This window comes from Cannabis sativa, chromosome 2 (genome assembly GCF_029168945.1).
Source record: "Cannabis sativa cultivar Pink pepper isolate KNU-18-1 chromosome 2, ASM2916894v1, whole genome shotgun sequence".
Taxonomy (NCBI): Eukaryota; Viridiplantae; Streptophyta; class Magnoliopsida; order Rosales; family Cannabaceae; genus Cannabis; species Cannabis sativa.
The window spans coordinates 56,566,960-56,588,425 of NC_083602.1; the positions used below are offsets into that span (position 1 = coordinate 56,566,960).

Below are 21,466 nucleotides of genomic sequence, written 5' to 3' on the forward strand. Positions count from 1 at the left end.
AAATCTTCTGAAAAAGACAAAAAATATTTGTACATGTAAAATTAAGATTACCAGTTAAATTTGTTTCCCTTTTAAGTGGTATAAAATCCTTATATGCATCTTTATTTTTTTTTTCAAAAAATAATAATTATAAAAAACACCTGGTATGCCAATACAAAGACTAGATTCTTAACTTGGGAAAAAACTATAAATAGAGAGATATGAAGTGCAAGTGTACTCAAGTACCATTATCTTAGTTTCTCATCTTCTCTCTGTAAATTTGTGAAGGAGTCTAGAGTATGGGTTTTAAAGCGTATAACTTTGTTCAGTTCAACTCTGTTCAGTTCTTCTTCTTCCTTGTGGTGGTTTTTGCTTTCGTTTGCTTTGCTCAGAACATTCATATAGGTATTTATACTTATACTGCAAATTCATTTGATATGATTAATGTGAAAGATTATGAAGATATTCTAGTCACTACGAACTATACAATATAGTCCTAGGACTAGCTCTGAGACATACAGTAACTTAATTACAATGTAGTTAATACATTTTTAAATTAATTTGTGGTTAGTAATATTAATCTATAGTATATCAATGGTACGTAATATGCAATTGTTTTAATGTAACTATATATATAAATACATAATTTATTGCTTCGAAAATTTAGAAAGATGCACATGCATGCCTAGCTACAAAATTATGAATTTAATTAGTTATTATATTTATGTGTGTTAGGAAATGAAAACATGTTGATTGGCGAAGAGTATAAAGGCCCACAGTCTAATCCCAGTGACACACATGATCAACTACCACCATTGATACTCCAAGACTATCCTCCAGTTGGACCTAACCCGAGACACAAGCCACACCTTCCTCCACCTGCGAATGAAAACAAATTGAGTGTCCAAGACTATGCGGATCCCGAGCCTAACCCTAGACACAAGCTTCCTCCTCAAAAACCTACAAATGAAAACAAATTGAGCATCCAAGACTATGCTGATCCTGGGTCTAATCCCAGGCACAAGCACCCGCCACCACTAATGACAAATGAAAACGAGTTGATACTCCAAGACTATCCACCTGTTGGACCTAACCCTAGACACAAGCCACACCATCCACCACTTGCAAATGAAAACAAATTGAGTGTCCAAGACTATGCGGATCCCGAGCCTAACCCTAGACACAAGCCTCCTCCTCAACAACCTACAAATGAAAACAAATTGAGCATCCAAGACTATGCTGATCCTGGGTCTAATCCCAGGCACAAGCACCCGCCACCACTAATGACAAATGAAAACGAGTTGATACTCCAAGACTATCCTCCTGTTGGACCTAACCCTAGACACAAGCCACACCATCCACCACTTGCAAATGAAAACAAATTGAGTGTCCAAGACTATGCGGATCCCGAGCCTAACCCTAGATACAAGCCTCCTCCTCAACAACCTACAAATGAAAACAAATTGAGCATCCAAGACTATGCTGATCCTGGGTCTAACCCCAGGCACAAGCACCCGCCACCACCAATGACAAATGAAAACAAGTTGATACTCCAAGACTATGCTCCCATTGGGCCTAATCCTCGACACAAGCCTCCTCCTCTGCCACCCATAGATGACAATAAATTGAACGTCCAAGACTATACTAACTCTCAACCTAACCCTAAACAACAACCTAATCCTCCACCACTATCTTCTTCATTAAATCCTTTACATGCATGAGTTGTATGTCCACATCCATAAAGATACATCTATGAATTATGATATTCCGAAAGTAATAATTATTTGTATCATAATTTTTTTGATAAGTTAATAAATTGAATAATTAATATAAAAGAAGTGCAAATTCATATACATTATATTTATTTTTATTTATCTTTACATGTTAAAACTGTCTAACATATTGTCATATTCTTTATTTAACAATTTTTATTCTGTATCTTTAACAAAATACTATCATTATTTTTTTTGAATGGAAAATCAGCATTTTATTAGTCATTAAACTCAGTTACCTACTATGCAGCTATGTCCTACAAAATACTCAAGGAATAGATACTGATGCCAATAACCAGCAAGTGCCACATGACCATCAAGCCAATTAGCTGAAGGTACCTATCCGTAGGAATCAACGACAAAGGCCTAATTATTATATCTGTTCTTACGTTCCTTAGACGTTCCTCATGTCCATACTGAAATAAGAAATTAATGAGAATTAAACAATTATTATTTGTGGTAAAATTGAGAAATCAAATTTAGATCTTGAAATATGGCCCACACGTGTAGGGCCTATCTTACATGTGTCGGGTTACATATAAAGGCCCATGGTAATTTTATTTAATTATTTTATTATTAAAATAAATCAAATGAAATTAATTAATTATATTTTAATTATTGCATTAAATATATTGTTGGATAATCTATTTAATTAAAAGATAATATTAAAATAAAATGATATAACTAATTTTTATTAATTAGTTATATGATATTTATATTTGAATTTGAATTAAATTAAATATTATCTAGGTTTGTTTATAACCTTATATATATATATATATATGATATATATCAGGATATCAACTAAGGAATTAAAAAAGTGAAAACAAGTGAATTAAGCGTGACTTTTCATAGAAGAATTAGGGTTGAAAAATACGACTTTGTTTTTCACTCTCTCTCCTCACTCACGCACGACTCTCTCTCTCTCTCTCTCTCTCTCTCTCTATCACTCTCTCTCTCTCTCTCTTTATTCATTCTCTCACGCCACATGTGTGTGAGTTTTGTGTTCTTTCCTATCTTATCATAGTTCTCATGAGTTAAGAATATACCATGATTATAAAATTATACTCATCCGATTAGATCTAATAGCCTACTGTATTCCTAAGTGTTGATACTGACTTGGAAGATTGTGGTGTGAACTCTTTAACAAGTTCTTGGATTGGATGTTCGATAAATTAATATGAAAAGATAGCGAAGAAATCCTGATAAGAGGTATTGTTTCTCTTTTCATGTAGTTTAGATTTAATCTATATATATTATGTTGAGATCCTTGGGATTTTGGTTCATATTGGATCAAATTAATTTTAATTTAATTTGCTTCCACTTTTCTAACTCTGATATGGACTATAAAAATTAACAAGTGGTATCAAAGCTATCTTCATAATCATATAAATTAAATACTGTGTTGGGTAATTACTCATTCATATATATATATATATTTATGTTGATATATTATGAATGGATGGATATTTTGTGCATGAATGTGAATCGTTAATTATATGGTAAAATTATGTTAGGAATTATATTTTTTTATTAGAAAAATTTGTACACCATATTTACGGTATAAGAATTTTCCTTGTAATTTACGTTAAATTTATTTGTAATTTTTTGTTGAATAATGTAAATTAAAAATTCTACATATCTTCCATTGATGAGTGAGCTCAGGTTTAAGGAGTAAATTTCGAGCTCATTGAGACGATGTTTTGAACGTCAAAACAATGAGCCACAAACCCCGAAGGGTGCGGCTACAAGTCGTAAGGCTCGAAACTGAGACACGTCAATTATTTCACGTGTGCATCATGCACGTAGAAGTTGAAGGAGGAGGTGGAGACATGGCTTAGACCCGACTCTTCAAAGTCTAACAAGAGGATCGATCGGTCCCATGGCCACTTTATGGTGGTCGACTGAACTTCCTTAGTCCACTGGTCGACGTGAATGGCAGGTGGGGAGGACATTTTTGTCATGGATTTTTTGTTCTGTTTGGACTCAACTCGGGTCGTATAGACCTGTTCTCCTATTGGAGCTCCTCAAGCCACCTCTCGACCCGATCAATAATGGTGGCCTTAGGGTTGCCGGTCGAGGTCGTCCATCCTCCTTAGCCACACCTCTGCCTCTTCCTGGTCGAAGCTCCTCCATCGTGTATATATATTATAAATTATTTTTATGAATTAATTAATTTGATTATTAATTTTAAAAATAAGATTTGAGATATTTGAGATAACTAAGTTGAAAATGTGCATTAATCTTTTATGTTAATAAGTTAAAATAATTTTGAAAAACAGGTTATTATTTTGTTATATATATATTATTTTTAAATAATAAAAATATATAGATATTTTTTTTTTCTTCAAATTATATATATTGTATAAAATAACTTTTTTTTTTTTTGAAAAATTGCTACCTGATATTTTAAAAATATGATTAAAATAATATTTGTTTGAAAAGTAGTTATAAAATTATAACTATATTTGTTAATTATAATTTTGAATAAATATGATAGTTATTTTATAAATATTATTTATTATTAAATTAATTATTTTTCTAAAAAGTTGTTATAGGTAGGTTATAACCTATTTTTCTAATTTAAATTAAATATTATTTTAACTAACTTAAATGCACATATATCTTGTCTTTAGTTAGATAATTAAAAATTATTTTTAAATCCTAACTATGTGTTATTTATAGGGTAAATAGCGGTATAAATACCCAAAGTTTTAAGTTTGTAAGTGGCATAATCCTAATGTTTATTTTTAGTGGCATAAGTACCTAATGTTTGTAAAACTGTAATTTTTCTCTAATTTTGTCAATACAAACTCTATTATTTTCTTAAGGGATATTGGCGGCTAAACCACCTAAACTTTACAGTTTGTAACACTTAACCACAAAAACTAAATTTTTGGCGGCTAAACTACCTAAACCCTGGTTCCGTTTTGCTCTGCACACCTCTGTCCAAAAATCACAGTTAAGTGCCACGGTGGACTGTCCACGTGTACGCACATGTACACGTTGCAAATTTTTAGTGGTCCACGTAATTTTAATTTTAAAAAATAATTATAAATATTTTAAAAAAATTTAAAAAAAATTATAAAAATTAAAAATAAATCTTTTTTTTTTCTCTTTTTCTTTTTCTTTTTCTTTTTCTTTCTCTTTCTTCTCGAATCTCGACAGAACCCCTTCTTCTTCTTCTTCTTCTTCTTCTTCTTTTTCTTCTGCCATTCTCACCATGCTCGTAAATCACCACTGCCTCTTCCACCTCCGAAACTCCATTCCTATTTTCATTTTGCTCCAAAACATCATCTGTGGATTCACGACCATACTTCTCTTCGCTCTTCTTTATCGAAAAACTCACCGACAAGAAGAACCCACAACTCTCCCCACCTCTCAACCCCTCAAAACGCACCACTTTTCGGTGATGACCACCTCGATAAGCACAAGAAACCGAGACGGAGTCCAAACTCGGATCTAAATTCGAATCAAAACGAGTCTTTAACGTAATGAAGGAAACGAGGGAAGGAGGAAGAGAGTAAGAAGGGTCGACGAATAAGCCTCCTCTAGGGAAGAAACAATGGGAGGGGTGAGAGTTGATCAAGTGGGAAAGGAGATGGGTATTCTCTGTTGAGTTTGGCATTGTGAATAAACAACGTCGTAATTGAGATATAACGGTAATAGGTTATGAGACTGAGACATGAGAAGGAGAAGGGTATGGGTTTTTTTTTTTATGTAGAGAGAGAAAGCTTGAAGAGAAAGAGAGAATGGAATAATATTAATTAAAAAAAAAAAGCCAACAATGTTTTGAGAGTGACTCAAGGTAGAGACAAGTTGCTCAATGAAGATGAAGATTTAGGTTCCTCATCTTCTTCTTCTTCCTAGCTTTCATCGCCAAGAGAAGAGAAGAGAGGCAAAGAGGTTTCTCTCTCTTCTGTTTTTTATTGGTTTCAGTGGTGATGGTGGTTTCAGGGGTGGATTTAGGGATTTTGGGGTTCTGATTGTAGTAATGGCAGAAGAAGAAGTAGAAGAAGGGGTTCTATCGAGATTCGAGAAGAAAGAGAAAGAAAAAGAAAAAGAGAAAAAAAAGAAAAAAGATTTTTTTAATTTTATAAATTGTTTTTTTATTTTTTTTAAATATTTATTATTTTTTTTTTTTGAATAGATTTTTTTTAAATATTGTTTTTTTTTATTTTTTTTAAATATTAATTATTTTTTTTTGAATAGATTTTTTTTTTAAATATTTATATTTTTTTTTTAAAATTAAAATTACGCGGACCACTAAAATTTTGCCACGTGTACAAGTGCGTACACGTGGACAGTCCACCGTGGCACTTAACTGTGATTTTTGGACGGAGGTGTGCAGAGCAAAATGGAACCAGGGTTTAGGTAGTTTAGCCGACGAAAATTTGATTTTTGTGGTTAAGTGTTACAAACCGTAAAGTTCAGGTGGTTTAGCCGCCAATATCCATTTTCTTAATCAGGCCATATATAAGGTCCAGATTCTTAATTATTGGGTTTAGTAAAAAATATATAGTATCAGTTACTTATAAATGTTAATTTTATAAATTCAAAACAGAGTCTGTACTGACAAAACTAGAAGAAAATTACATTTTTACAAACATTCGGTACTTCTACCGCTAAAAATAAACATTAGGTTTATGCCGCTTACAAACTTAAAACTTTGGGTACTTATGCCGCTATTTACCCTTATTTATATTATATATAATAATTAATTTCAGAAATTAATTAATAATTAATTGTGTAGTGAAATAGTTTAAAATATTTCTATTTAAATAATTAAGTAAATTTGAATTATTTAATTATTTAATTACAATTAATAAAAACACAAGATAAATGGATTGAAATTAATTCATTAAAATAAATTTATAATTAGAAAAAGTACTTCTAGTTATATGCTGGTGGATTATTGAGGATGGTATGAAATTTCTAAAGCTACATTGAGGAACAACAAGAAGAGTTCTTAATGAGAGATATTGTTCTAGTGTAGTTTATTTTTTTTTTTATTTCAAAGGTTGTAATTTTAGAAATACCTAATTTTTAGTCGGTTCATATTTCATTTAGTGTTTGATTAATTGTTTGCTAATAATTTATTAGTGCATGCATATTAATTGTTATACATAAAATCTTACACAATTTTCTTTTTTCTCCATAATCACGCATCTCATACTAGTGACATGATTATTTAAGATTGTCTTGTATGTTTTATGTGCATTGCATTTTAGGAAATCAATAACATAAAATGTTAAGTTGATTTAAATAGTTTAATAATCTAGTAGTTCACACCAATTGACTTTCTCCTAAAGCTAATCACATAAATAACTAATATTTTCTAAAAAGTTTTTTTTTTTTTTTTTCAGAAGTAAGAGTAATATGGAATTAATTAAATTAGTTTTAAGCATATATCATATTAATTTAATTAATGTATTACATGTGGTTAATTTTTGAAGATTAAAATCTATATTTCAAAATAATTTTAACAATGAAGAACACATTTAAAATAGTGAGTAGAAAGGGTTGTCCTCTGCTATGAAAAACTCATGGACTCTATTATTTGTCCAGCACAGAGGGTATGGGAAGGGCCTCGAGATGGCTTAATTTTCGTCCCCCTAAGGAAGGTGTTGAACCATACATTATCAAGGCTGACTTCCTCTTAAAGATAGGATAAATTGATGTATTTTAGTACGGTATCAACCCTAAGGTAAGACTACTAAGTTAAGTCATAAATTTTAAAATAATAAGTTATATTTACAAAGTAATGTCCCTGTATTTGACACTAGGAGACATAACTTGACTAAACAAGTACTTTATTTTGTAAAGAAAATAAAAGCTATTCTAGTTATAATTAATAAAGATAAGAACAAGTCTCGTAGATTATTTAATATTAATTAACCGATCTTAAGGCGGAACTTCAATCTTTGAATAATCTTATCGTAGAATTTCTAAATTGTTTTATGTTTTTTTATATGTGCTCATGCATTATATTTAGATTTCAAACAATACAATCAACATAACAATCCCTATTATAACATAACCGAATTTGATGGTGACTTTCTATCCAAATAGAGAATTGAAATTAAATTTCTTTTACGAAAATAAAATCTATTTGAACTTGTCGCTATACAAACTCGCTGGCATGATATACGTGAACATTCTAATTAAATAATTAAACATTTAAACGTTCACTGGTTCAATCTATTGAAATAGATTATAGCTAATAATTTAAATCAATGTGAAATATGATTTAAATAAATTAAAATTGTTTTAATGGATCTATTTAGAACACAATAAGATCTTGAGGATAATAGATTGAAATTGTTCAAACAATTAAATCTATAGAGATAACTACTACAAAAACCCCTTTTAACGGCGATTTTTAAGCTCTTTCAGCGTCGGTTTATATGAACTGACGCCATAGGGGGCTAAAGGGTTTATATGAACCGACGCCATAGGGGGCGTACCAACCGACGCCAAAATCAAGCGATTTTCAGTTTTTTCAAATCTTTTTTTTTGTAATTTAATTATATAATTTTAATTATATATTTATTAATTTATATATTATTTTATTTAATTTAAATTACATATTTATTTTTTAAAATGTAAATTAAATATTATTTAAATTTGGGTAAAATACATAATTTAATTTCATAAAAGTAATTAAATATTACACAAACACTAATGTAAAATTAGTTAAAAATATTAATAAGTTAATAAATCTAACTATAAGTTAATCTATAAAAATTACATAATGAAGAAAAATTCTTGGACCTTTCAACCTCGATCGTCACCGTGAATCACCGCCATCAATTGTTCGATCCACTTTCGCTGTAGTGGTAACAATTCTGTTTTTGGATCGTATTGCTTCTTACCCCCAAACTGTTAAAAAAATTAAAAATTTATATTAATTTATGTATATGTATATTATATATTTGTTATTATAGAATTTATATACTATAATCAATAATTAAAACTTACAGCTTTTTGATCTTGTATGTAACAGCTGGGATTGGCACGTGCGACGATGTCAGTGATATATTTCAAAACATAAAAACCGCATTCTTGGCTTTTAGGTTGTCTTGGACAGTTTGCTTGGTTAATTCCTAGCCACGGGCCAAGATACTCATGTGCGTTCCCTATATACATGAATGCCCTTTTTTGGAAAATTATATTAGCATTTCAATTCGTTAGTTAATTTAAATTCGTTACATAAGAAGTCATTAAATTATTACCTTCCGATCATTTGTTCTATTACTTCGGGAATTGGGCGACCACTTAAAGGGTTTAAATGGATAATTTTCCTTGGCGTAACCACCACTAGCGTCCAATGCATCCTAGAAAATCATATTGGAATATAAGTAAGATAGTATAAAAATAATTTGAAGACATAATATAGAAATGAACAATTAGCATTAAAGAATTTAATAAAGTTTACCCGATATTCTAAGGAATAAAGAACATTTGGTGGTTGTTGTTCATTAATGATAACCAATTAGCCAATCGTCTTGCCGCAAAAGACTGACTCTTTTCTTCATCGGTGATCCCATGCATTATGAGAAGCTCTGGGTCGTAAAACTTGAAAATTTTCCTCAGACCGTTGATGCTCTCCCATATGTGCCTGCCAAAAAAAGTGTTAGTGTCTTATAATAATTTGACTATAATTTGATATAAGGTTAATTAAATTAAAGAAGAGTATACATCATTCCAAACAACATTCCCTGGTTGCCGATGTAGTCACACGTAGCAACCTGCTGCAAATCCTTTCCAGATAACGTGATCTGGGTACGCGGTGCAATGAATCCTCGGGGGACAGGAATTGTGATTATATCACGTTTATCTTTGAGCCTCAGGAATTCATGAATCATCCATTTTAGCGAATTAGGGATCAACGCCATCTTCTCTTCCGTGAACAAGTCATCTTCCCGTGCACCACGACCTTGTGGAGAAAGCATCGGAGCTTTCCCCTTTAACGCATCACGTCTTGAGGGCGGTTGTGTAACGCCCTAAGATTTAGGCACGCTACCCAATATGATTAAGAAACCCTAATCCCCTAAACGGGATTGGTTTTAAAATAAGCGCGGAAATTAAAACTTTAAACGAAAACGGAATGAAAATAAACTTGTAATAATTTTAACCTTACAAACAAAAGTTACATGTTTCGGGATCCCAAAAAAAAATCATTTTACAAAATATTACAAGTCTTTTCTCCTTAGCCGACCTAAGCGGCAAAAATAGAGTTACAAAAGTTTCAACGCAGGTAGACCCCAACCCGCTTGGTCTAGTGTGGCCCGAACATGTACATACATCGCCCAACTCCCATACTCATGGCTGATCAGAGATAGATTTACCCTTTCCTGCACAGTAGAGCACCCGTGAGCCAAGCCCAGCAAGACAGTAAGATATATCGCTAATCATATATAACTCATCACATAAATAATAATAATAATGCCATTTCATATTTGTCTGTATGACACAGACCTGCGTGTTACGCTCATACGCCTATTTATGTCTATGTGGCATAGACCTACATGTTACGCTCACACGTCTAATTACAATAAGGCCTTAGAACAGTTCATCTCGGTTCTAGTTACCGAGTCCAACCTGATTATGCCTTGAACACATAACCCTTTACTTCAATATACAGCTATATACATCATGGCATAACAATTACATATTAACAATTCACTTGGGTAATAACCCTAAGCCAATAAACCGCTCACTTTAGAGTAATAACTCTAATCCCGGTTTCTAGTTTCTCATATAAATCACATTCCATATAAGCGCCATTGCGCATATCTCTACGTGCTAACTACTGTCTTACCTGATGTCCCACAAATATGGAGATTCCAAATCCCCGGGTGCTCCTGACCAAGTGCCGGTAATCCTAGTCACAATTCCGGGATACACAAGTATAGGGTTAATCCCAAAATCCATTTCCACAAATTAAAAACTGGGCATTTAAATTCCAGATATTCAGATAGAGCTCGGAACGAGCTTTCCAACGATATAAAGAACGTCCCAAACGGAGTCCCGAGTCAAAAGTTATGACCAAAACAAAAACCCGAAAAAAATACAATAAGCTGCCAAAAATGGCCGCGGCTACTGGGTTTAAAAACCCAGGAAACCCAGTTTCCAGCCACGAAAATGCATCCAAAAACACCAATTTTCATGCTATATCAACCCACAATCATACCAAACTTTCACCTAACATAAACCAAGTAATTAGAGAGGAATTACACCTAATTCACTGTAACACCCTAACTAATTTAGGCGTATTACGTGATTTTTAAACGTACTGTGCAGCTCGTTGCTAACCAACGAGGTTTATGGAAAAACGTGATTAATTAAAATTTTGCTTTTTCATTAAACTTATAAACCATTTTACCAAAAAGTCTCGGGATCCCGATTTATAAAAATATTTACAAACGTTTTTACTATTCAACTTTTACATCAAAATAAGGTCATCTAACGACCGTTACAAAAATCTCAGCCCTGCTGTCCCGAGGATCGTACGCTCCAGGCCTAACCGCCCCGACATGTACAACCCCATAAGCTCGCTCACGGTCCATCAGCAACTGCCTTGCCTTTACCTACACATGAACGTAAACTGTGAGTCGACAGACTCAGTAAGAAAAGCATACTAATATCATACATAAAACTGACTGCCGTGTCCAACACGATACTGAGTCCCGCTACTGCCATGTCCAACATGGTACTGAGCACTACTGCCATGTCCAACATGGTACTGAGTTTTGAACGTTCAGGGGACGGTACTATTGACAAGTATCCTCCTGATCGGTCGAACCGGTCATACTCCGGCTGCTGGTCATACTCCAGCCTGTACCGACGGGATAGGTCAATAGCACTGAACCACCAACCAGTGTCGCCTGACGGCCGAACCGGTCATACTCCGCCGCTGGTCATACTCCAGCCTGTACCGACGTGACAGAGTTGGGTGGTTCGAAGCCTAAATACATATCTAATGTAAACTAACAGGCTTCCTACATGCACGCTAAACATGTAATCTACATATGCATACTGTTATACTAATCTTACCTGGATTCCGATTTCAGGTGTGCCGGTCAACCTGACTGGAAATGAAGCTGAACGGCGGATTACTGGCTCCTAAACCATAAAAATCACAACGCTATAAGTGACACGCTAAATCACTTCCCGGGGACTAAAACTTGAAACTAAAAGTTTCCCTATCGATAAAAAGCATGGCAATACCCCTAAAAACCCAAAAACGAGGAAAACTAGGGTTCTGAAAAATCCCCAACCGGAAGACCGGTTGCCCAACCGGAATTCCGGTTCTGGAAAAATCTGAACCCCCATCCGGAATTCCGGATGCTCAACCGGAATTCCGGTTCCTCGCAGGCAGCAACCAAAAATTCACATATCTTGACCAATTCGAACCCAATTGATCCCAAACTTTCCAGACCTGCTCTATAGGTCCCAAATGACCATTCCAAGGCCTCAAACCTACCCAGAAACCTCACAAGCAAATTTCACCATTGGAGCTCAAGCTTTGAGTTCCAAACTCAAGCTTGAGCAAACCATCAAAACAAGCATGCAAACCAACTAAAATCAACCTAAACCAATATATTATAACCTCTGAAAACCAACAACAACATCCAACAATTCACAGAAACAAAACATCACATTTTCTTTCCAAAATTCATAACTTTTGCTAAGAAAACTCAAGGCTTTAACAATCTAACCTATATGCTTCTAACATAGCTTAAACAACAACAATAATCATGCTTTAAAACCACTTAAATCAACAACAAAACACAACAGAAACATCTCTCAAAAATCACATGCATTATCATCCAATTTCATCATTTTTCTTCAAGAAAATTAAAGAGAAAGAGTTAGAATTTACATACCACAACCTAGAGTTCACAATTAGAATGAATTTAGCTTTGAGAATTGATGAAAAACCCAGCTTTGCACCCCAAAGTTCCCAGCCGAAAGTGAAGAGGAAAAGAGAGAGTTTTCTTTGAAAATTTTCTATTTTTGACTAAGTGTGGAAAATGAAGGAAAAAGGGTTTTTCAAGCATATATTAACCTTTTATTAAATCCATTTCAGCCAAAAGATTATTTAAAAAAAAATAAACATTAATCCATTTATTAAATCATATAAGACAAAACATCATTGGGGCAAAAAGACCATTTTGCCCCTCCATACTAAAACCACATAATAATCACTAAAGGGGGTATTTTTGGGACATTCTAAATTCCCGGCCATTCCCGACATTCCCAATGTCTAAAACCCGTCCCCAAAATACTAACATACTAAGTTGTGATTTCTACTGAGCCAAACGCCGAGTTCCAAAATACCGACACCGAAATGCGAAATATAAAAACCGCCGATGACATAATTATGCATATCTGAATTCCATAAATAACAATGATAAATTATTTAAATAGCTATAAATAATTTCCTGATTAACATAAATAACTGCTAATTTCCAAATTAACTAAGCGGGCTTTACAACTATCCCCCCCTTAAAAGGATTTCGTCCCCGAAATCTAACTCCGAATAACTCTGGATATTGAGCTCGCATATCCGATTCTAGCTCCCAGGTGGCTTCTTCCACCTTACTGTTTCTCCAGAGAACCTTGACCAACGCTATGGTCTTATTCCGAAGGACTTTATCCTTTCTATCCAGGATCTGCACTGGCTGTTCCTCATAAGACATATCTGACTGAAGCTGAAGGCTCTCATAACTGAGTATATGAGAGGGGTCTGAAACGTATTTTCTCAACATTGAGACATGAAATACGTTGTGCACAGTTGATAAAGCTGGAGGCAATGCTAACCGATATGCCACTTGACCTATCTTCTCGAGAATCTCGAAAGGTCCTGTAAACCTAGGGCATAACTTGCCTCTTTTCCCGAAACGTTTAATCCCCTTCATCGGAGATACTCGCAAGAACACATGGTCCCCTACTCGGAACTCAACATCTCTACGTTTCGGATCTGCGTAACTCTTCTGTCTGCTCTGGGAGGCAAGCATTCTAGCTTTAATTTTCTCTATTGCCTCATTGGTCCGCTGAACTGATTCTGGACCTAAATATTTCCTCTCCCCTGTCTCATCCCAGTGGATAGGGGATCTGCATTTTCTACCGTACAGCAGTTCGTAGGGTGCCATCCCTATCGTGCTCTGGTAACTGTTGTTGTAAGAGAACTCTATCAACGGTAGATATTTATTCCATGAACCCTCAAAGTCCATAACACAGGCTCTCAGCATGTCCTCCAATATCTGAATTGTCCTTTCGGACTGACCATCTGTCTGAGGATGGAATGCTGTACTGAATTTTAGCTTCGTACCCATTGCCCGTTGCAAACTTTGCCAAAATTTGGAGGTGAATTTCGGATCCCTGTCCGAAACTATAGACTTCGGTACCCCGTGAAGTCTCACTATTTCCCTGACGTATAACTCTGCCAACTGATCCACTGTAAATGTTGTTCTGACCGGCAGAAAATGAGCAGATTTCGTAAATCGGTCCACCACTACCCAGATGGAATCATACATACCCGTGGTCCTAGGTAACCCGACCACAAAATCCATCGAAATATCCTCCCATTTCCATTCTGGTAGGGTTAGAGGCTGCAACAACCCTGCTGGTCTCTGATGTTCAGCCTTGATCTGCTGACACGTGAGGCATCTCGAAACGAATTCTACCAAATTCTTCTTCATACCGCTCCACCAGAAGTACGGTTTCAAATCTTGGTACATCTTGGTGGTGCCGGGATGTAGAGAATATGGAGTAGAATGAGCCTCCTCAAAGATCTCGTTCCTCAAGTCCACACTGTTCGGGACACAAACCCTGGCTTTATACAAAAGCATCCCACTGTCTGTCACTGAAAAGTCTTTGGCTTGACCAGCCAATACCTCATCTCGGATCTTCACTAACTCCGGATCTGTCGTCTGAGCAACCTTTATTCTTTCTAACAGATCAGATTGCAGTGTTAAGTTGTGAAGCTGACCTACCACAAACTCAATGCTGGATCTAACCATATCCTCTGCTAGCTGAGGTGAGATCTGAACCATGCTAGCTACTTGCCCGGGACCCTTTCTGCTCAGGGCATCGGCCACTACATTGGCTTTCCCGGGATGGTAAAGGATCTCACAATCATAGTCCTTCACTAATTCCAACCAACGCCTTTGTCTCATGTTCAAATCTTTCTGAGTAAAGAAATACTTGAGACTTTTATGGTCGGTATAGATCTCGCACTTCTCCCCATACAAGTAATGCCGCCAAATCTTCAGTGCAAAAACCACTGCGGCCAATTCTAAATCATGAGTCGGGTATCGCTGTTCATAATCCTTTAACTGACGGGAGGCATAAGCGATAACCCGATCGGCTTGCATCAATACGCACCCCAAACCCTGTTTGGATGCGTCACAATAGACCACGAACTTCTCCTCGTCCGAAGGCAAAGCTAGTACCGGTGCAGTAATCAATCTCTGTTTCAGTTCCTGAAAACTAGCTTCGCATTTATCTGTCCAGATAAATCGCTGATTCTTCTTTGTAAGCTCGGTTAGGGGCATTGAAATTTTGGAGAACCCCTCCACGAACCTACGGTAATACCCAGCTAATCCCAAAAAGCTTCTGATCTCTGTCACTGTCTTCGGTCTCGGCCAATCCCTGACGGATTCGATCTTCCCGGGATCCACCTTGATCCCGTCCTTACCCACAATGTGTCCTAGGAAGGACACCTGAGACAACCAGAACTCACATTTCTTGAACTTGGCGTAGAGTCTATGTTCTCGAAGTCGTTGCAGTACCATCTGAAGATGTAACTCATGCTCCTCTTCTGATTGAGAGTACACGAGGATGTCGTCGATAAACACAATCACGCAGATATCGAGGAAATCCTTGAATACTCTGTTCATCAGGTCCATGAATGCTGCAGGAGCATTGGTTAGTCCGAATGACATAACCAGGAACTCGTAGTGTCCATACCTAGTGCGGAAAGCCGTCTTTGGAATGTCCTCCTCTCGGATCCTCAACTGATGATAACCCGAACGGAGATCAATCTTAGAAAAGACCGTCTTCCCCTGAAGCTGATCGAACAAGTCATCGATCCTAGGTAATGGATATTTATTCTTCACCGTCAGCTTGTTCAACTCTCTGTAGTCGATGCACATCCTCATAGATCCATCCTTCTTCTTCACGAACAAAACCGGGGCTCCCCAGGGTGACACACTGGGCCGAATGAACCCTATGTCAAGCAACCCTTGGAGCTGAATCTTCAATTCCTTAAGTTCAGCTGGAGCCATCCTATACGGGGCTTTAGAAACCGGATCCACCCCTGGTGCCAAGTCAATCACGAAGTCAATCTCCCGTTGAGGTGGTAACCCTGGAAGTTCTTCGGGAAAAACGTCCAAAAATTCCCGAACCACACTGATGTCCTCTGGCCGAATGGTGTCTGGCCGAGTGGTGTCCACCACCACGGCCAGAAACCCTAAGCACCCACCGTGCAATAATTCTCTCGCTGACATAGCCGAGATCACCGGGATCCGAGATCCCTGAACCGAACCCACAAATACGAACGGTTCTTCACTTTCCGGTTGGAAGACCACCATCTTCCTCTTACAGTCAATGCTCGCCGAATATTTAGATAGGAAATCCATTCCTAAAATAATATCAAATTCGACTAAGCTCATCTCTATTAGATCAGCGCTCAACTCTCTACCATCTATCCTGATCGGCATAGACCTAATCCACCTATTGGAGATAACCAATTCTCCGCCAGGTAACAGGGTTCCAAACCCTGATTCATATCTATCAAAGGGTCTACCCAACTTACTAAAGACTCTGGCCGCCACATAAGAACGTGTAGCCCCAGAATCAAACAGCACTGAATAAAGCGAGTCGTTAATAAGAATCTGACCTGTAACAACTGATGGGCTGGCATCTGCATCAGCCTGCGTGATCGCGAATACCCTGGCTGGAGTGGGTATCGCTGGAGCTCTCGGTGCTTCTGGCCGGAGCTGGGGACATTCCCTCTTGAAGTGCCCGGGCATGCCACAATGAAAGCATCCCTGCCCCTTGCACTCACCCCGATGGTGCCTCTTGCAGCTAGGGCACTCTGGATAGGAGAAGCGAGTCTCATTACCACCAGGACGACTCCCTCTGTTCTGGTTCCCCCGGAACCTCTTGTTCTGACTCGAGCCGCCGGAAGCAGTGGGTGCCCTCTTCCTCTGATCAATGGCCGAGCCACTACTCCCCCTGCTAAATCCTGATGCAGGAGGGGTAGGAGCTCCGCCACCAACCGGAGTACTGGCTGAATCTGACATACATCCCACTGCGCCCTCGGCTCGCAGTGCCTTCTCCACCATCTGAGCGTAGGTGGTGCTGTCGTCAGTGGTAATCATCAGGTCATGCCTGATCTTGGGATTCAACCCGTCCAGATACTTCTCCTTTCTGCTGAAGTCGGTTGGCACAATTCCCGAGGCTAACCTCGCCAACCGGTCAAACTGAGTAGTATACTCAGTGACACTCATGTTCTCCCGCTGGGTCAGGTGAACGAACTCTTTCCTCTTGGCGCTTCTAACCGCCTCATTGTAGTACTTCGCGTTGAAGAGTTCTTGGAACCTCTCCCAAGTCATGGTGGTGACGTCATGGATCTGCGACACCATGTCCCACCATACCAGGGCGTCCTCCTGGAACTGAAATGTGGCGCACACCACTCTGTCGTTGCCGGTGACACCCATAAAGTTCAAGATTCTGGTGATCACCGTAAGCCACTGCTCGGCTTTCGACACATCTGGACCTCCCAGGAATACCGGAGGTGCTTGCTTCCGGAACCGCTCATATAAAGGTTCCAATCTGTGGGCCGCCACTACCATCTCGGCACAGGCGACGGGGGCTGGTGCCGCTGGAACTACTGGCACTGGAACTGCAGGGGCACCCTGCTGTCTCAACCTCTGAATCTCGAGGTCTTGCTCTTCGATCCGGGCTTGCATTTCCGCAAACCGCAACTCCCAGTTCGGGGCTCCCTGATCGGCTGGGGGAGCCTGGGCAGCCTGTGGCGGGTTTTCATCACCCCGGCCACGAGCCCTGCCTCGGGGACCTCTGCCTCGGCCCCTAGCAGGTGGGGGAAACTGAGCTCCCTGTCCCTGATTCGACCCTACGGAGTTGCCCTGACTCCTCGTGGTCCGCCTGGCGTCCATCTAGTTAGAACCGCCTGCGAAACCAAGAGTTGGCATATCAGGTCGTATTCAGGGCGAGCTTACTAATGCCGCTTAATTTGGAAATTAGAAATGAAACATGCGCCTATTCTACTATCAGGCTACTAACATGCTTCCTAACAGGCTTTTCTTTTTCATAACTGAATAAAATAAACTACTAAAGCAATAAAGGCTTACTGAACCGTGAACCGAGCTAACTGCTGATGATGATTGTACATGTCGTGACGATCTTCGGAAGACAACCTGGCGGCTCTGATACCAAGTTGTAACACCCTAACTAATTTAGGCGTATTACGTGATTTTTAAACGTACTGTGCAGCTCGTTGCTAACCAACGAGGTTTATGGAAAAACGTGATTAATTAAAATTTTGCTTTTTCATTAAACTTATAAACCATTTTACCAAAAAGTCTCGGGATCCCGATTTATAAAAATATTTACAAACGTTTTTACTATTCAACTTTTACATCAAAATAAGGTCATCTAACGACCGTTACAAAAATCTCAGCCCTGCTGTCCCGAGGATCGTACGCTCCAGGCCTAACCGCCCCGACATGTACAACCCCATAAGCTCGCTCACGGTCCATCAGCAACTGCCTTGCCTTTACCTACACATGAACGTAAACTGTGAGTCGACAGACTCAGTAAGAAAAGCATACTAATATCATACATAAAACTGACTGCCGTGTCCAACACGATACTGAGTCCCGCTACTGCCATGTCCAACATGGTACTGAGCACTACTGCCATGTCCAACATGGTACTGAGTTTTGAACGTTCAGGGGACGGTACTATTGACAAGTATCCTCCTGATCGGTCGAACCGGTCATACTCCGGCTGTTGGTCATACTCCAGCCTGTACCGACGGGATAGGTCAATAGCACTGAACCACCAACCAGTGTCAGCCTGATCGGTCGAACCGGTCATACTCCGGCTGCTGGTCATACTCCAGCCTGTACCGACGTGACAGAGTTGGGTGGTTCGAAGCCTAAATACATATCTAATGTAAACTAACAGGCTTCCTACATGCACGCTAAACATGTAATCTACATATGCATACTGTTATACTAATCTTACCTGGATTCCGATTTCAGGTGTGCCGTCAACTCCGACTGGAAATGAAGCTGAACGGCGGATTACTGGCTCCTAAACCATAAAAATCACAACGCTATAAGTGACACGCTAAATCACTTCCCGGGGACTAAAACTTGAAACTAAAAGTTTCCCTATCGATAAAAAGCATGGCAATACCCCTAAAAACCCAAAAACGAGGAAAACTAGGGTTCTGAAAAATCCCCAACCGGAAGACCGGTTGCCCAACCGGAATTCCGGTTCTGGAAAAATCTGAACCCCCATCCGGAATTCCGGATGCTCAACCGGAATTCCGGTTCCTCGCAGGCAGCAACCAAAAATTCACATATCTTGACCAATTCGAACCCAATTGATCCCAAACTTTCCAGACCTGCTCTATAGGTCCCAAATGACCATTCCAAGGCCTCAAACCTACCCAGAAACCTCACAAGCAAATTTCACCATTGGAGCTCAAGCTTTGAGTTCCAAACTCAAGCTTGAGCAAACCATCAAAACAAGCATGCAAACCAACTAAAATCAACCTAAACCAGCATATTATAACCTCTGAAAACCAACAACAACATCCAACAATTCACAGAAACAAAACATCACATTTTCTTTCCAAAATTCATAACTTTTGCTAAGAAAACTCAAGGCTTTAACAATCTAACCTATATGCTTCTAACATAGCTTAAACAACAACAATAATCATGCTTTAAAACCACTTAAATCAACAACAAAACACAACAGAAACATCTCTCAAAAATCACATGCATTATCATCCAATTTCATCATTTTTCTTCAAGAAAATTAAAGAGAAAGAGTTAGAATTTACATACCACAACCTAGAGTTCACAATTAGAATGAATTTAGCTTTGAGAATTGATGAAAAACCCAGCTTTGCACCCCAAAGTTCCCAGCCGAACGTGAAGAGGAAAAGAGAGAGTTTTCTTTGAAAATTTTCTATTTTTGACTAAGTGTGGAAAATGAAGGAAAAAGGGTTTTTCAAGCATATATTAACCTTTTATTAAATCCATTTCAGCCAAAAGATTATTTAAAAAAAAATAAACATTAATCCATTTATTAAATCATATAAGACAAAACATCATTGGGGCAAAAAGACCATTTTGCCCCTCCATACTAAAACCACATAATAATCACTAAAGGGGGTATTTTTGGGACATTCTAAATTCCCGGCCATTCCCGACATTCCCAATGTCTAAAACCCGTCCCCAAAATACTAACATACTAAGTTGTGATTTCTACTGAGCCAAACGCCGAGTTCCAAAATACCGGACACCGGAAATGCGAAATATAAAAACTGCTGATGACATAATTATGCATATCTGAATTCCATAAATAACAATGATAAATTATTTAAATAGCTATAAATAATTTCCTGATTAACATAAATAACTGCTAATTTCCAAATTAACTAAGCGGGCTTTACATTCACTCTCCAACAACACCAAAAACCAGCAACTAAAAATCAGCCTTCAACAATGAATTTCAGCTCCAAAAACTCATCTATTTCAACTCAATTCACAACCAAAACTTAAATCCATTAAATAGATTTTCCAGTAATTAAATCAAAAGCTTAAAACACAATTCATGCATTAAAAATCCAATGGTAAAAACCCCAAAAATTCAGATTAAACATCATAAACTTCAAAGCTCCAACTTAAGCAAAATCACCAAGAACTTCAAGCTCAAGAACTTGAACTTGAACAATTAATTTCAAAGTTCAATAACAGAATAAAAACACAATAAAATTCCTTTTAAATTCTGTCTAAACCTAACCCAACATCAATTCAAAAGATCCAAGTACAAACATGCTCAAATCAACAAGAAAACACCAACATGCATCTCAAGACCATCCCAACCTATTTCATGCTTTTCAACCATAAAATCACAGCAGCAAATTCATTAAATTTCAGCAATAGAAAAACTACCTCAAGCTTCAATGCAGTGATCAAGCCACAACTCCTCAAACAATTCTTCAATTTCAAGCTTGAATACCAAGCAAATCACCAATTTTTCAACCAAATACAAAGAGAGATAGAGAGAGAGAGGGAAGGGGGCTGTTTTAGGGTTAAGGTAAATGCAGAAAATGAATTTCATTTTTTTACAAATAATGCCTTTAGTTGAAAATAAATCCAAAAATACAATTTACCATTTTGCCCCTAGGGCCATTTCTCACATACTCAAACAATCAAGGGCATTGAATTCATTTCATATATAACACATATTTAAATAATTTCAGATTATTCACACATAAATAAAATGCCAATAATTTATCCCAAAATTATATTTCGGCCCCGAACCCGGTTCAGCCCGAAATACCCGATTGTGACTATACCGCGCCAACTTGTCAGAACACACCTGAAAAAGGACACACCAGATATACTATATAATAATATAGTTCATAAGCACAT

At 37.5% G+C, this 21,466-nt stretch overlaps 1 protein-coding gene and 1 long non-coding RNA gene across 2 annotated transcripts; one reads left to right on the forward strand and one right to left on the reverse strand.

The window, feature by feature from the left end:
- The first annotated feature begins 27 nt into the window (after positions 1-27).
- Positions 28-3,119, forward strand: LOC115720374 (early nodule-specific protein 2-like). The gene is made up of 2 exons (XM_061110659.1): positions 28-384; positions 715-3,119. Exons 1-2 carry the CDS (start codon positions 279-281, stop codon positions 1,698-1,700), a joined length of 1,092 nt encoding a protein of 363 aa, XP_060966642.1. The 5' UTR covers positions 28-278; the 3' UTR covers positions 1,701-3,119.
- A 6,740-nt stretch (positions 3,120-9,859) lies between these two features.
- Positions 9,860-11,624, reverse strand: LOC133035022 (uncharacterized). The gene is made up of 2 exons (XR_009686307.1): positions 10,576-11,624; positions 9,860-10,108 (listed from the first exon to the last, which is right to left on the reverse strand). It is a non-coding gene; the product is annotated as an uncharacterized LOC133035022 (long non-coding RNA).
- Positions 11,625-21,466: the final 9,842 nt, after the last annotated feature.